The sequence below is a fragment of the Acyrthosiphon pisum genome, chromosome A1 (genome assembly GCF_005508785.2).
Source record: "Acyrthosiphon pisum isolate AL4f chromosome A1, pea_aphid_22Mar2018_4r6ur, whole genome shotgun sequence".
NCBI lineage: Eukaryota > Metazoa > Arthropoda > Insecta > Hemiptera > Aphididae > Acyrthosiphon > Acyrthosiphon pisum.
Window position 1 is genome coordinate 106945372 of NC_042494.1, and position 13776 is coordinate 106959147.

The 13776-nt window shown below is 29.6% G+C and overlaps 3 protein-coding genes across 4 annotated transcripts; 2 read left to right on the forward strand and 1 right to left on the reverse strand.

Moving 5' to 3' along the window:
* The first annotated feature begins 901 nt into the window (after window positions 1-901).
* LOC103309454 (jerky protein homolog-like) lies at window positions 902-2803 on the forward strand. Its single transcript, XM_008184924.1, has 3 exons — window positions 902-1301; window positions 1410-2071; window positions 2783-2803. Exons 1-3 carry the CDS (start codon window positions 902-904, stop codon window positions 2801-2803), a joined length of 1083 nt encoding a protein of 360 aa, XP_008183146.1.
* A 1296-nt stretch (window positions 2804-4099) lies between these two features.
* LOC100158920 lies at window positions 4100-5888 on the reverse strand. The gene is made up of 2 exons (XM_001946165.5): window positions 5469-5888; window positions 4100-5394 (listed from the first exon to the last, which is right to left on the reverse strand). Exons 1-2 carry the CDS (start codon window positions 5547-5549, stop codon window positions 4183-4185), a joined length of 1293 nt encoding a protein of 430 aa, XP_001946200.2. The 5' UTR covers window positions 5550-5888; the 3' UTR covers window positions 4100-4182.
* Window positions 5889-7783: 1895 nt separating this feature from the next.
* On the forward strand, window positions 7784-12288 carry LOC100167817 (histone PARylation factor 1). 2 transcript variants are annotated; one of them, XM_003244519.4, is made up of 11 exons: window positions 7784-7916; window positions 8013-8131; window positions 8273-8408; window positions 8883-9040; window positions 9744-9918; window positions 10063-10224; window positions 10309-10445; window positions 10768-10913; window positions 10988-11187; window positions 11251-11501; window positions 11989-12288. In XM_003244519.4, the coding sequence occupies exons 2-11, from the start codon at window positions 8018-8020 to the stop codon at window positions 12034-12036; spliced, it is 1527 nt and encodes a 508-aa protein (XP_003244567.1). In that variant the 5' UTR covers window positions 7784-7916; window positions 8013-8017; the 3' UTR covers window positions 12037-12288. The 2 variants fall into 2 exon arrangements, with proteins under 2 accessions (XP_003244567.1, XP_001946264.1); XM_001946229.5 differs by having other exon boundaries at window positions 7785-7944.
* The last annotated feature ends 1488 nt before the right edge of the window (window positions 12289-13776 follow it).

The window sequence follows — 13776 nt, forward strand, 5'->3', positions numbered from 1 at the left end:
TCTTATCCTCTTAGTTGCGTTAGTTGCAAAAAATACATACAAATTGATATGCTACTTAATTTTCAATAATTTGGGTTTCCGGTAAACCCAAATGGAAATTCGGGTTTCGGGTTATTTTGGGTGTTTTTTGGGTGTTAATTTTTTCAATGGGTTTTGAATATACGGGTTTTGAGTTATGCTATTTATTTGGGTTAATTCGGGTTTTTCGGGTTTTGGGTTGCGTTCGGGTGCAAAGCCCTGACTTTTATTATATTATTGTGAAGTATTCCAAATACTTAGGAATATTATATTTTATATTATCGTAAAGTATTCAGAATATGTATTTGAAATACTTTTAAAAAGTATTTTACCCAAGTCTGTATATAGGTACCTACTACCTATAGCACTACCTATGTACATTTATCTCATAGATATAATCGATTTCATTCAATTATATTATTATTATATTATATTTCAATTATAAATTGAATTTGTCACTTAGTCAGTGTATCCCGAGACGCTATTTAGTAAGTTAAGATGGAGGTTGAAATGGAAATATTATTAGTACAGTAGAACCTCGATTATCCGAACCTCCGTTATACGAACCCTCTATTATCCGAACGTTCTGTTATCCGAACATGAAAATTCGTATCCGGCCGGTCGGCCGGTTTATCGAATTTATCATAACTATCGTTTTTGCCTTTTTGGATTATTATTAGTACAGGTTATGTATGTATTTTACGTGCGTCAATCATTAGTAGATAACCAAAACGCAACGGGCTTATCTAAACGACGTACTCGTGTTTTACTTGTCACTTGTCAGTTTAGTTCGGGTCTCTACCGCACACACATTGTTATACATATGTACGTACAAATATATTACGATTGCCAAGTGTATTTAAAATGTGAAAAAGCTCTCGAGATGAATACAAAACTTAAGGGCCCTGAAGATTTTAAGGCCAACAGTGGCTGGCTTCATAAATTCAAATCTCGACATGAAATACGTGAGTTACAAATTCAAGGTGAATCATTATCAGCTGATTCAAGCAGTGCTGAAAATTTTAAACAAATATTCCAATTATTTGTGGAAAAAGAAGGATATTCTCAAGATTCCGTTTACAATGCCGATGAAAGTGGCTTAAACTGGAAAGCACTACCAAGAAAATCACTTGCTTCTTGCCAAGAACATGCAGCGCGTGGTTTTAAGGTATCTAAAGAAAGAGTAACAATTATGACATGCGCTAATGCAGCTGGGACCCATAAATTGCCATTACTACTCATAGGAAAATCAAAGAAACCACGGTGTTTCAAGAACATCAAAAGTTTACCGGTAACATATACAGCTCAAAAAAATGCCTGGATGGACTCTAAATTATTTCTTAATTGGTTTGAAAATGATTTCATAAAAAATGTAAAAAAATGGTGTCAAGATCATCACAAGACAGGTAAAGTGTTACTCCTACTAGAAAATGCACCCACTCACCCATCCGCCGAAGTATTAAATTTAATTGATCCAGATTATAAAGTCATGTTTTTTCCACCAAACGTAACGTCTTTGATTCAACCCATGGATCAGAGAGTAATCGAAAAGTTCAAAAGAATGTACCGAAAACAAATGTTGAGGAGACTTTTATTAAATGAAGGCACTGAAGAGAGTGTTGTTGCATTTTCAAAATTATTGAATTTGAAACACTGCTGTTACATGGCAGCAGATGCCTGGGATAATTTGACTGAGGAAAATTTACGAAATGCTTGGAAGAAGTTGTGGGTTGCTTCTATGGAGTTAGAAGCCGAAGAAGAAATAACTGATCTAAATAATCTTGATGATTTTGTTGATTTATTTAATAAAATTCCAGGATTTAATGACTGTAATTATGATGACGCTGTTGATTGGTTAGCAACTGATGTAAATGATCTAGGATATCAAATATTAGATAGCGATGAAATCATTTCTTCGTTGCAAAATGAAGAAAGTGACGACAGCAGTAGTGATGAAAGTATGAGTACGCCAAAAGGACCAACATCTGCTGCATTTGAAACTGGTCTTGAGTGGTTTGAAAAACAGGCCGAATGTTGTCCAGCACAATTTCGGGTTCAAACACCCCCAGGACAAAAAAAAAAAAATTATATTATTGATGAATTTCTATTTCTTATTATTAATCATCTGTGTATACACAAACATACGTCATAATAGTATGACTATTGAGTATACACTATATTTTACCAACAACGAAAAAAGATTTCATAACGAAATAATGGGTGCCGTATGTCAATCAAAATAGACATATTATGATCGTACACAGTCAGTTAGTTGCGTGCGGACATAAATACATATTAATATTGTCATTATCTCGACTCGACCGACTCGATCGGACAACGGAGAAATAATATAATAATACCACAAGTCAAGAATTTGCTTACGGATCTTTAACATAATGATTAAAATTTTTATCGTTAATCGAAGATCAAAATATCGTATAATGTTTCCCTACCCGCCCTCCCATATTGTGTTATTGCAAAATTTTTTTGGTATGGAATTTGTACGATTTTTTTTTCGAATCTATACAAGAATTGATATGGGGGCTATATAAACGTTTCTCCACCCCCCCCCCCCCCGTATTTCCAAAACTACTTATTTATATGAAACTTCTATGCAGATATTCAGTACGGAATTTGTACGACCTTACGCGAAATTTTTCAAAAATCCCTTACAACCAAAAAAACATTTTTCTCATATGCCGTTTCCCCAGCCCCCCCAAAAAAAACTAAAAATACGTTTTCGCATGAAACATTTTATTTATAGGTAAAGGTGTTAGATAATTGAATAGGTATCTATGCGAGCGAAGTGACCAAATTTTTTTTCAGTTTGGGGGCTCCTTCAAATATTTCCAACATAAATACTATACCTATCCACTTCTGATTCTGCCGTTGGAAAATGAATAAATGTTGTAATTAATTTTAATTACACGCGACGGGTGAGTGGTACGTGAAAGAGCAATTTACGGTGCCCGGCGGTAAGTCACCATATACGTTTTCCGGCCACCCACAAAAAGACGAGATCGCAGTTACCAACGTCGCGCACTCGCGGTCTCCGACACGCGAGACCATCAGGTCGACTCGGCTGCTTCGGTCACACCAAGAGCGGTGGACGACGATGACGGCGGTGGCTAGCTACATGACAAATTAAACAGGCATGGTCGCTAGATTACTGCACGCATATTATCATTTTATATTATCTATGTATTTTATACATATATTATACTTCCCCAGACTTGGAAGAAACTCTAATATCATAGAAAAAAATGTTATTCACATTACAATTACACAGGAATTTTACTGTTTTTGCCATGTCTGGGGAAAATGCGCAGTGATAGGAAAAATTGGTTTTTTGGTGATCATGCCTGTTTATTTAGTCACGGCCACGATTTAAGATAGTATGGTTGCCCATCGACCCATTAGAAAAATGTTATCACACGGCATACGGTTTGAATCGAAAAGTCACGTGATCTACGGGGACCCCCGCATACAGCGCTCATATTGGTTCAAATTAAAACTAATAAAAATTGTTATGTTATACCTATATACAATAAAAATATATACAGAGTGTTCCAAATTTCGTGTGACAAAAGACCGAAATTTGGAAGACCCTGTATAATGATCATATTATATTATAAATTATAAAATAGTCCACTAGAAGTGCTAGTGCCCGGGGTCCGATTTAAATCCAATGCCGTCTTATCATAGCTCGTTGGGCAACCATACTATCTTAAATCGTGGTCACGGCCACAGATATGTATAATAACTAGATATCCGACTTCTTCTTATCAATGACGCTGGCAGCCATTTACAACTAGGGCAAAATAGTATTATCAGTATATATGTATATATAAGTAAATATGTATATGAATAAATGTAAACATTGCCAAAGTTTCAAATGGCGTCGGGCATCATAATTTAATAATGTTGTTGTATATGGAGTCGGGTATCTAGTTATTATACATATCTGTGGTCATGGCCACGAACTATGATTATAATCATGGCTAGCTGTACCGGCGCGGGCAACGATACCGCCCCGACGGTTCCACGACGATGGCAGGGTGGGCGAAAAGTAACAATTGTATTTAAATCAGTAATATATAATAAAATATACAAAAAAAAAAAATTACAAATCCTAATTTGATCAAGATATGTCACTAGTGTTAGTCATGACACAAAATTTAAATTTTCCATGACTTCCTCGACGACAAAGTCGATGTCCCAGAATCTTTTCTCTTCGTCAATTACGTGACTGACGAATTTCTTCCATTTTTCGGGACCACATGCATTGACAGCTTCAATGACGAGCTTTTTGACATCGGATAGCTTAAATGTCGAATTATTCATTTTGATATAATTTTTGACAGACAACCATGCTAGCTCTATTGGATTCAGTTCGCTGTGATGAGGCGGTAAACGTAATACGACCATATTTTTGGATTTTATATACTCGTCTATGACGTATTTGTCAAACTGCGGTTTAATTTGATTAACAATGTCCATTAGAGCAACTTTGTTAAGTGGCTTTTGTTCCTCGCCCTTTTGTTCCAGCCAACTTTCAATTTCTGCTTTATTCCAACTCGTTGTTGGACAACGTTCGACTTTTACTGAATGATGAGGTGCATTATCCATCACTATGATACTGTTGTCTTTTAACAATGGAATGACACCTTTAATCCAATCAAAAAAAGAATCTCCATTCATTTCGTCATGATAGTTAGCTGATCCTTTTTTCGATTCAAATACCAGCAGACCACCATTGACGAATCCTTCTTCTGATCCAATATGGACTATAATGAGTCGTTTTGCTTTGCCTGTTGGGTTGTCAACCGAAATTTTTTTCATACATTCACCAATGTTTGTCCACGTCTCATCTAAATAATATATTGTCCTTCCTTCTTGGCGATATTTTCGGATATCTTGTATATAATTAGTTCGCCATAATACAATGTCGTCCCGTTCAATGAGTGCGCTATTACGGCCTCTTTTACAATGTGTAAAATTTAGATCACGTAATAAATTATTTAGGTTAGTTCTTTCGTATGTGTTTAATGTTGGGTCACTATTCACGGATATTAAAATCTTGTCCAAGGTGGGTACCTGACGGCCAAACCAAAAATCGTGTACCTTTTTACGTATAGCATTTCGTTCGAAATCGTCGACTTTGTCTTTAAACGTCAGCCTGACTTTTTTTCTGTTCGGTGATTGTATTGGTTTTGCGTTCTTGTAGTCGGAAATTGTCGTTTGGATAGTTTTCTGGCCAATACCCGTTTCCTTGGACAGCAATTTCACCATTTCCTTAACATTAATAGATCGTTCTTCGGCAATTTTGTATTTGTATAAGTTTATTATAATCTCTTTTTGTCGCCTTCCAATGAACTGAAATTAAAATAATAAGCAAATAATTCAGTTTGATTTTTAACCTTGTAAATTCAATTACGGTCAACACTTACCTTCCCGCACGGGTTCTTTTTAACTGATGAAAGTGGAGAACCAGCATTAGACGTGGATGGTGCGTCAGTTGTGTTCCTCATTGCAAAAATTCAAAACAAATCGCGGTTCAAGAATCGTTCCTACACGTGATAAAACAACGGTCAACGGTCGAGAAACGAATCACCGAGCTACAGGCTGTCGGGCACGGCGGCGGCGATTTCTACATACCACGGCTATAAAGTACAGATAGTATAGAACATTATGTACAACTCTTAGATCATAATATACAATCATGATCTTAAGATGTAACTACGAGCTACTAAAATTTGTAGTTTGTGAGCGTGATAATGGTTGCACAACGAACTATGCTGATACACAGACTTCTATACTGCCATAGAACAATATACTACTCTAATGAGTCTAATATATAAAAATCTGTGTGCTGAATGCTGATATCACGATCTAATAATTCAGTCATGAAGACTAGAGATAAGGAGGCCAAACTCAACCACAAAAAAAGTCCCGTAAAACATAGCACACTAATTTCTCCACCAGTCTGCGTGGCGGTCAAATCCGAGGTTGACTCGGTGTATTATATAATTATATATATAATTAACCCGTATTACATAGGGACATACTCGACTTTATTGCCTTTAAAAAATTATAATTAAAAAAATAAAAATCATATTTAAATTATAGTTACACCATCGTATTCAGTGCAAATTTATCTTTAAGACTAAATTACAAAAATACTATTAATGTTCTATATTTAGGTAATAAATGTATATATTATAAACACTAAAAATAGGTAAACTGTTTCGTTTACATAATTATTTAACGAGAACATTTGCCCAGGGCGGCCAATTTTTTACACATTTAAGGGGGCGGCCGGGCGCTTTTCAATGGTTGTTTATATTTCCATTTTCTATACACGATACCATTTTCAAAATATTTTGATTTATTTTGAACTGTTTAGAGACATTTTCATTTTCCATTTTTTTTTAGTTTTTTTTCTAAAAATTTCAATTAAATTTTATTTGTTAATTAAAAAAGCTTGAAAATTTAATAGAAGGCTCCAAGTATATTGTTTCAAAGGCAGATGAAAAAAATTAAAAATCCAAGTCACAATTTTTTTTTATAAGCATTTAAAGTTCAGATATTGACAAAATACGTAAAAATGATGAAAATTTGCAAATGATTTTGAGTTAGAAATTCATAAAAATTTTCTTTTTAAATCTAAGATTTTAAAATGTAATACAAGATTCCTCATAAGTTTGTTTACTTTTAACAAAAAAAAAAATTTCCAGACGAAAGTTAAATTAAATTTTTATGAGCGTTTGAAATTCATATTTTTACAACATTTGATATTCACTCGATTTCTCATGTAACGATTTTCTTATTTTATTGTAATTATTAAAAAACGAATGACTGTAGATACTTGAAAATTTCACTGAATTTTTATATTAGCATTTTTTATACGCCATACAATTTTTAAAATAATTTGACTCTTTATGGGCTGTTTACGGACATTGTCAATTTTAAATTTTTTTGTTTTTTTTTTCCATAAATATCAATATAATTTTATTTATTGGTTAAAAACGAGTGAAAATTAATGTAATGCTCTTGATATAATATTGTTACAATAGCAGTTGAAAAACATTAAAAATACATAGACACAATTTTTTTTATAAGTATTTAAAGTTCGAATTTTGACAAAATTGATCACATTTAAAATTTAATAATTATTTTGTAGATAAAAATTTATAAAATGTTCAATTTTTATAGCTAAGGATTGAAAATGTAAAACAAGATTCCACGTAAATAGGTTATAATATAATATAGATTACTTTATTCACCTTAATATCACCAAATATACTTAATAATACCATTGACTGACTGACCGTTTTCGCTCAGAATCGTTTTTCTTATACAATGATGTTATATTATTGAATTCAAATTTAACACCATCCATAACAGTGACCCACTTGTAACCTACAACTGTACAGCAGAGCAACATCCACTTACCCACATTTTTACCATTTATATGTGCATTTATTACGTAAATATAGAACATTAATATTATTTTTGTAATTTATTCTTAAAGAAAAATTTGCGCTGAATACTATGGTGTAATTATAATTTAAATATGATTTTTATTTTTTTAATTATAATTTTTTAAAGGTAATAAAGTCGAGTATGTCCCTATGTAATACGGGTTAATTATACTTTTATAGGCCGAGCCAGGCTCGGATTTGATCGCCACGCAGACTGGTGGAGAAATTAGTTTGCGATGTTTTGTCGTTTGGCTTCCTAATCTCTAGTCTTCATGAATTCAGTAATCAGTACTTGATAAGCTATAACTAAAATGGTTTTTGTTTACAACAATTAATAACAATCAATTTGGTATTTCGGTGTATTACTGTATTAGTATAATACTACTTTGTAACTCTAAAGTCTATGATTCATTGGTAAGGATTTTATAATAAGAACTAAGAAGTATGTAATGTAAATTTATTAATGAATGTTGATTCAATTTGTGTTTAATTGAGTCTTCAATGTTTTAGACAAGATGGAAAAGTTTTTTGCGTACCAAAAAGATGGTAGAATACCGTGCAAATATGGGAGAAAATGTTTCCAAACAAATAAAGAGCATACAGATAAATATAAACATCCACCAACCAAAGTAATATATTTTTTAAATTAATTTATTGTAAACTATACTGTATTAACTATATAATATTTATAATGAATCTAGGGTTTCCTCATTGTGCCTTTTCCCAGGGAAACATCCAAATATAATTTATAATGTGTTTTATGTTTGTAGGATGATATTAAAGCGGACACTAAAAAAATTACAAGAAAAAGAGACTCAAAAGGAAAAGTTAAATTATCCAACCAAACTAATGGAGAATCATCAAACGGCGATCATAGAACTAATAAAGAAAGTCACAACATTGGTGGTATGTGTGATCTTCAATTCCTACAGCATACTTTTAAAATAATAATAATTGGTTATAGTTTCTGTTTAAAGTAGTAGGTATCTAATTCCCAGAAAATTGAAAAACTGAAAATACATATTTACCTATACAAATTTTATATAATAATATATAAATATATTATTTAATTTCGTAAATAGTTTATCAAACTTCTAATATTTATGAAAAATTAAATTCTATGTCAAAATTAAAAATTATGTATTAAGTGGACGTCTCACCTGCATTTTTGTCTCCGTCTTACACACGTACAACATAGCAATTTTACGTTCATCCGTTTCAATAGTGAGATAGAGACAACATATGCGGGTGAGATAACCTCTTAAGTAACAAAGCTTTTATTTATTTCTTAAAAGTTGGTTACTTTTATCCAAATTTAATTTAAAACATTAAATTAATTTAATTTTCAAAATGTGTGTTTAAATTTTTTATTTTTCATAGAAACAAATGATATGGAAGTTCCTGAACGTCCTGAACAAATAATAAGCACTTCCAACAGTGAACCTAATAATATTACTCCTATAAATAACCAACAAAGTTCTACTGAATATGCAGTGCCATCAATAAGACAACATTCACAACAGCAACAATTATTATTGGTAAATAAAAATAACACTCAGATTAATTACATTTTTGATAATTATCAATTCTTGTTGTTGACTATAAAAAGTTAAAAGTGATTTAAATCAATTTTAATTTACATTTATTTATATGTATATGTTGTTAATTCGATCAAGTTATATTTACAACGTTGGATATTCACCCGTAAATTAACGATTCAGAAATCAATTCATATTTTGTTGCAATTTGATAAATAATTGACATTTACACCATGTGTTTAAATTATCATTTCCTACACATGGTATGATTTTTTAAATATGTTGAATCTTTTTGACCTATTTATAGACATTTTTAATTTTCAATTTTTATAGTTTATTTCTATAAATATATGTACGCTTTGAAAATTTGCAAACTATTTTGTTGTTAAAACTTTATAAAATGATCAATTTTTATAGCTAAGGATTGCAAATTTAAAACAATATTTATTTTTATTAATCCAACATACTGTATTATTAATAGTAAAATAAATTACTCTAACACCAATAAAAATATACTTAGTAATTTAGCCTGAGAATTGTTTTTTGTATACAATGATGATTTTATATCATTGAATTCAAATTGAACACATCCATGCAGTGACCTTCACAACACCTAATATACAGCAGAGCACCTAGTGGTACTCTTTTGATCATTTTTTTTTAAATAAAAAAATTATGAAATACGGAATTTTAATATTTTTAGACAAATAATACATTAGAAGATTGCAGTGTTGATGATGGTATTGTTCCATGTACACCAACATTATTCACACCCCGACGTTTAGATGGAGAGACTGTTAGTTCACCTCATGTACCATCTAGCAATCAAGTACAAAGATTTACATTTGTCGGTGAATCTCAGCCATCTCATATTCCTGGTAATTTTTAAAATATAATTATACAACATAAATATTCAAAATAAAATAGTGTTTTTGTATAAATATGTTATCAAATAAATTATTAATTGACTGATGTTTGATTGTATTAAATTGTTCGAAATATTTTTTTAAATACATTTCTAGACTCAAATGATAGAGAACAACCAGACCCACCTGTACAAAATGTAACTGATTGTGACTATTTGAAAACAAAAATTTCTGAGCTATTTCTTGTAGATGAAATGCCAAAGGAGTTTTATGATCTTTGGAGTTTTTGTAAAAGACAATGTTCCACTCATCCAGAAGGTATGGTATTATTCTTTATTTTAACTTAATTTGTCAATTCAAATTTAATATAATTATAATAGTAAAAATATTTTATATATTTAGATGCATTATTATCGGTTGGATTGAAACTTGTGGGACCTTATGATGTATTAGCAGGACATATGAATGGGTTTAACACCAATGATATTGAAAAGACAGTCTTACATTGGCGTTATTACTACGACCCTCCAGAATTTCAAGTATGTGTATTTTTACTAAAATATTACTTGATTCAAGAAAATAATATTATATTGTGAAAGCAGAGGTCTTTCACCTTTTTAAGCAGGAAGTTTTTTTAAAAAAAAAATCTAGCGTGCCACATTTGTAGAACTTATAAATTATTAAAAATGTGATAAAAAAATAGATGATATACTTAAAATGTGTTTGCTGACCTCAAATAAAGTCAATACGGTATGCGGGTTGAAGACTCCTGGTGTAACATACTAAAGTATACTATATAGACATATAGTATAGTTTATTATCCAGTTACTTGTCAATACAATATATCTATATTTTTTTTAGACAATTATAGCAAGTACTGGTTCAGAATTTCATATAGGTTATTATAGGGATGTACCATTAGCATCGCCTGTTTATGTTGTTTCTAATGATTCAAGCAAAAACTGTATTATTCAAAAATTAGGAAAAAGTTTATTTCAAGCTTTAAGGTAAATTTAAATTAAACACAAAACATTATTTTTGGATATTAAATGTATATAACTTCTTCAATTTTTTTTTTCAGGAAGCACCTTCAAAGCATGGATAGTAAAGTAGCGACTACACTTCAAAAAAAATTACTCGCTTATGAAAAACGAAAAGTTACTGAAATCTTAGAAGGTCGAAAATGTGATCCAGTGACAAAAACATTTCATAAAGCTGGAATTGTAGTTCCATATGATAGTAAGACCGATATTGGTTATCGGCCTTTATCAGAATCTGAATGTACGTTGTTAAACAATTGTGTGTACTTTGTATTTTTCGTAATTTACAATATAATTTATTTAGATACTCTACATAAAATTCTAAAATCCTACCATGAAGCAAGTGAAAGTAAAAAAATGGAGGTAATGGATAAATTACAACCAATTATAAATTATGCCAACATAGCAAGTGATGAGTGTGACTTTGGTACCGGGTTCGAATTAGGGATTGATTTTTTTTGTGACGGAAATCCTGATCTTCATCGTATTTGTAAACAACTCTTGGTAACTGCTTACAATTTACTTAGAAGACCTCAATTTGCTACTATTATTAAGGTAATTATAACTTATGTGAATATTAAAAGGATATAATAGTTATTATTAGAGTTTGAATATTTATGCACATTAAATTATTTAATTATGAAGTATGCCTTTTCACTAAAATATGACTAAATATTAATTAAAAATTTTTAAATATGCACTTACACAAACTAATTATTTAATTATTTATTAAACAAAATACATTTAAAAAAATTATCAAATTAAACCATAATATGTCTATGTTATAATCATACTAATAATTTGGTGGTACATTTCATTACAATATATTATGTCATAATCATAATTCTTAAACTACAAACATAAAGTGATCGAAAAAGTAAAACACACCCCTTAAAATTAAAAATGCACACAATGGGGTGGTAATACCCATGTTGGGAATCACTGCTCTAAATTAACTATGTTTATTACAAACTTATAAGTATACCTGGTTACTTTAGCTTTAAATAGTGTATAAACAAAGTACAAATATTTTTTTTTTCAGGCACATCTCAACAACAGAAAAAAAGGTCTAAACATGAGTATATTATAAATGTATTAATATGTAATTAAAATCCTATTGTACTGTCAAGTTTTTATTCTTATACTATACATTTATTTTTTCTATTTACCTATATAATTTTTCTAATTTAAATAACACTATAAAATAAAACAACAGAATTATATATTACTTAAGTTATTCAATTTTTTTTTTTGTTTTGTTTTAGTTCAATTAGAAATTAAATCTTGTGAATAGTATTGATTTTGTACATGTTTAAAATTATAATTTTGTAATTTCTTAACATATTTTAGTTATCTTATTTTTTCATGTTTATTTCAAAGTAATTGATATTATAGGAAAAAATTTCAAATTTAATCCACTCTATTATATAGACTACCAATTGTAATTTGTAGGTATATTTTGACAACGGTGAAGCATAAGAAAAATATATAGATCTATCCGTTGGGTGGATAGGCCTGCCAATGAAAATTCCTGTCTACATCAATGGATCTGTACATAATATGATGCACGGGCATAATGTATATATTATAACTTTTGAAATATTTTGTTTAAGATTTAAAAATATTAAAATATTTTTATTTTTATGGAGAATAATTTAAAGTTTAAATTATTCTCCATAAAAATTTTTTCACTTAGAAAAAAAGCTTGACAATTTAATTAAAGGTACCAAGTACCTTATAAGTTTCAGTTCAAAAATATCAAAGAGACATAAGTACAACTATTTACTATATGCATTTTAAGTTCAAAATTTTAAAAATGTTGAAACAAATTTTTAGTTATACATTTTTTCATTTCATAGCTAACGTTAGAAATATTCAATAAAAATTCCTCATACATTTTCCTACCTTAAACCAAAAAAAATAAGTAGGTAAGTGGATGTCTCTATTGTGCAGTAGGTTACAAGTGTAATGGATGGTGTTAAATTTGAATTCAATGATATAATATCAATAATATCATTGTACCTATAAGAATAACGATTCCAAGCTAAAACGGTCATTCAGCCTATGATATTATTAAGTATATTTAGTGATATTATTGTGAATAAAGTAATTTATAATATATTTATCTATTTACGTGGAACCTTGTTTTAAATTTTCAATCCTTAACTATAAAAGTTGAACATTTTATACATTTTTGACAACAAACTAATTATTAAATATTAAATTAATTGATAAATGTTATCAAAATTCAAACTTTAAATGCTTAAAAAAAAAAAAATTGTTCTTATGTATTTTTAATATTTTTCAACTGCTATTGTAACAATATATCAAGAGCCTTGCATTAAATTTTCACTCGTTTTTACCCTACAAATAAAAATTTATTGATATTTATAGAAAAAAAAACAAATAAATTTAAAACTGACAATGTCCCTAAACAGCCCAAAAAGAGTCAAAATATTTTTAAAATTTGATGGTGTATAGAAAATGAAAATATGAACATTCAGTAAAATGTTCATAATAAAATAACAAAACAGCTACATGAGAAATCGAGTGAATATCCAATATTGTAAAAATGAATTTCAAATGCGCATAAAAATTTAATTTGATTTGCTTAGAAATTTTTTTTTATAACAAACTTATGAGGAATCATGTATTATATTTTCAAATCTTAGATTTAAAAAAAATAAAAATAATTTTAAACACACTTCTAAAAAAATTTTAATTTAATTTTTTTAATTTTTCATTATTGTTTTGTATTTAGTGCAATTTTTTTAATATTTTTAGTTCAATTTAAAAAAGGTGGGTAAGTGGATGTCGCTCTGCTGTACAG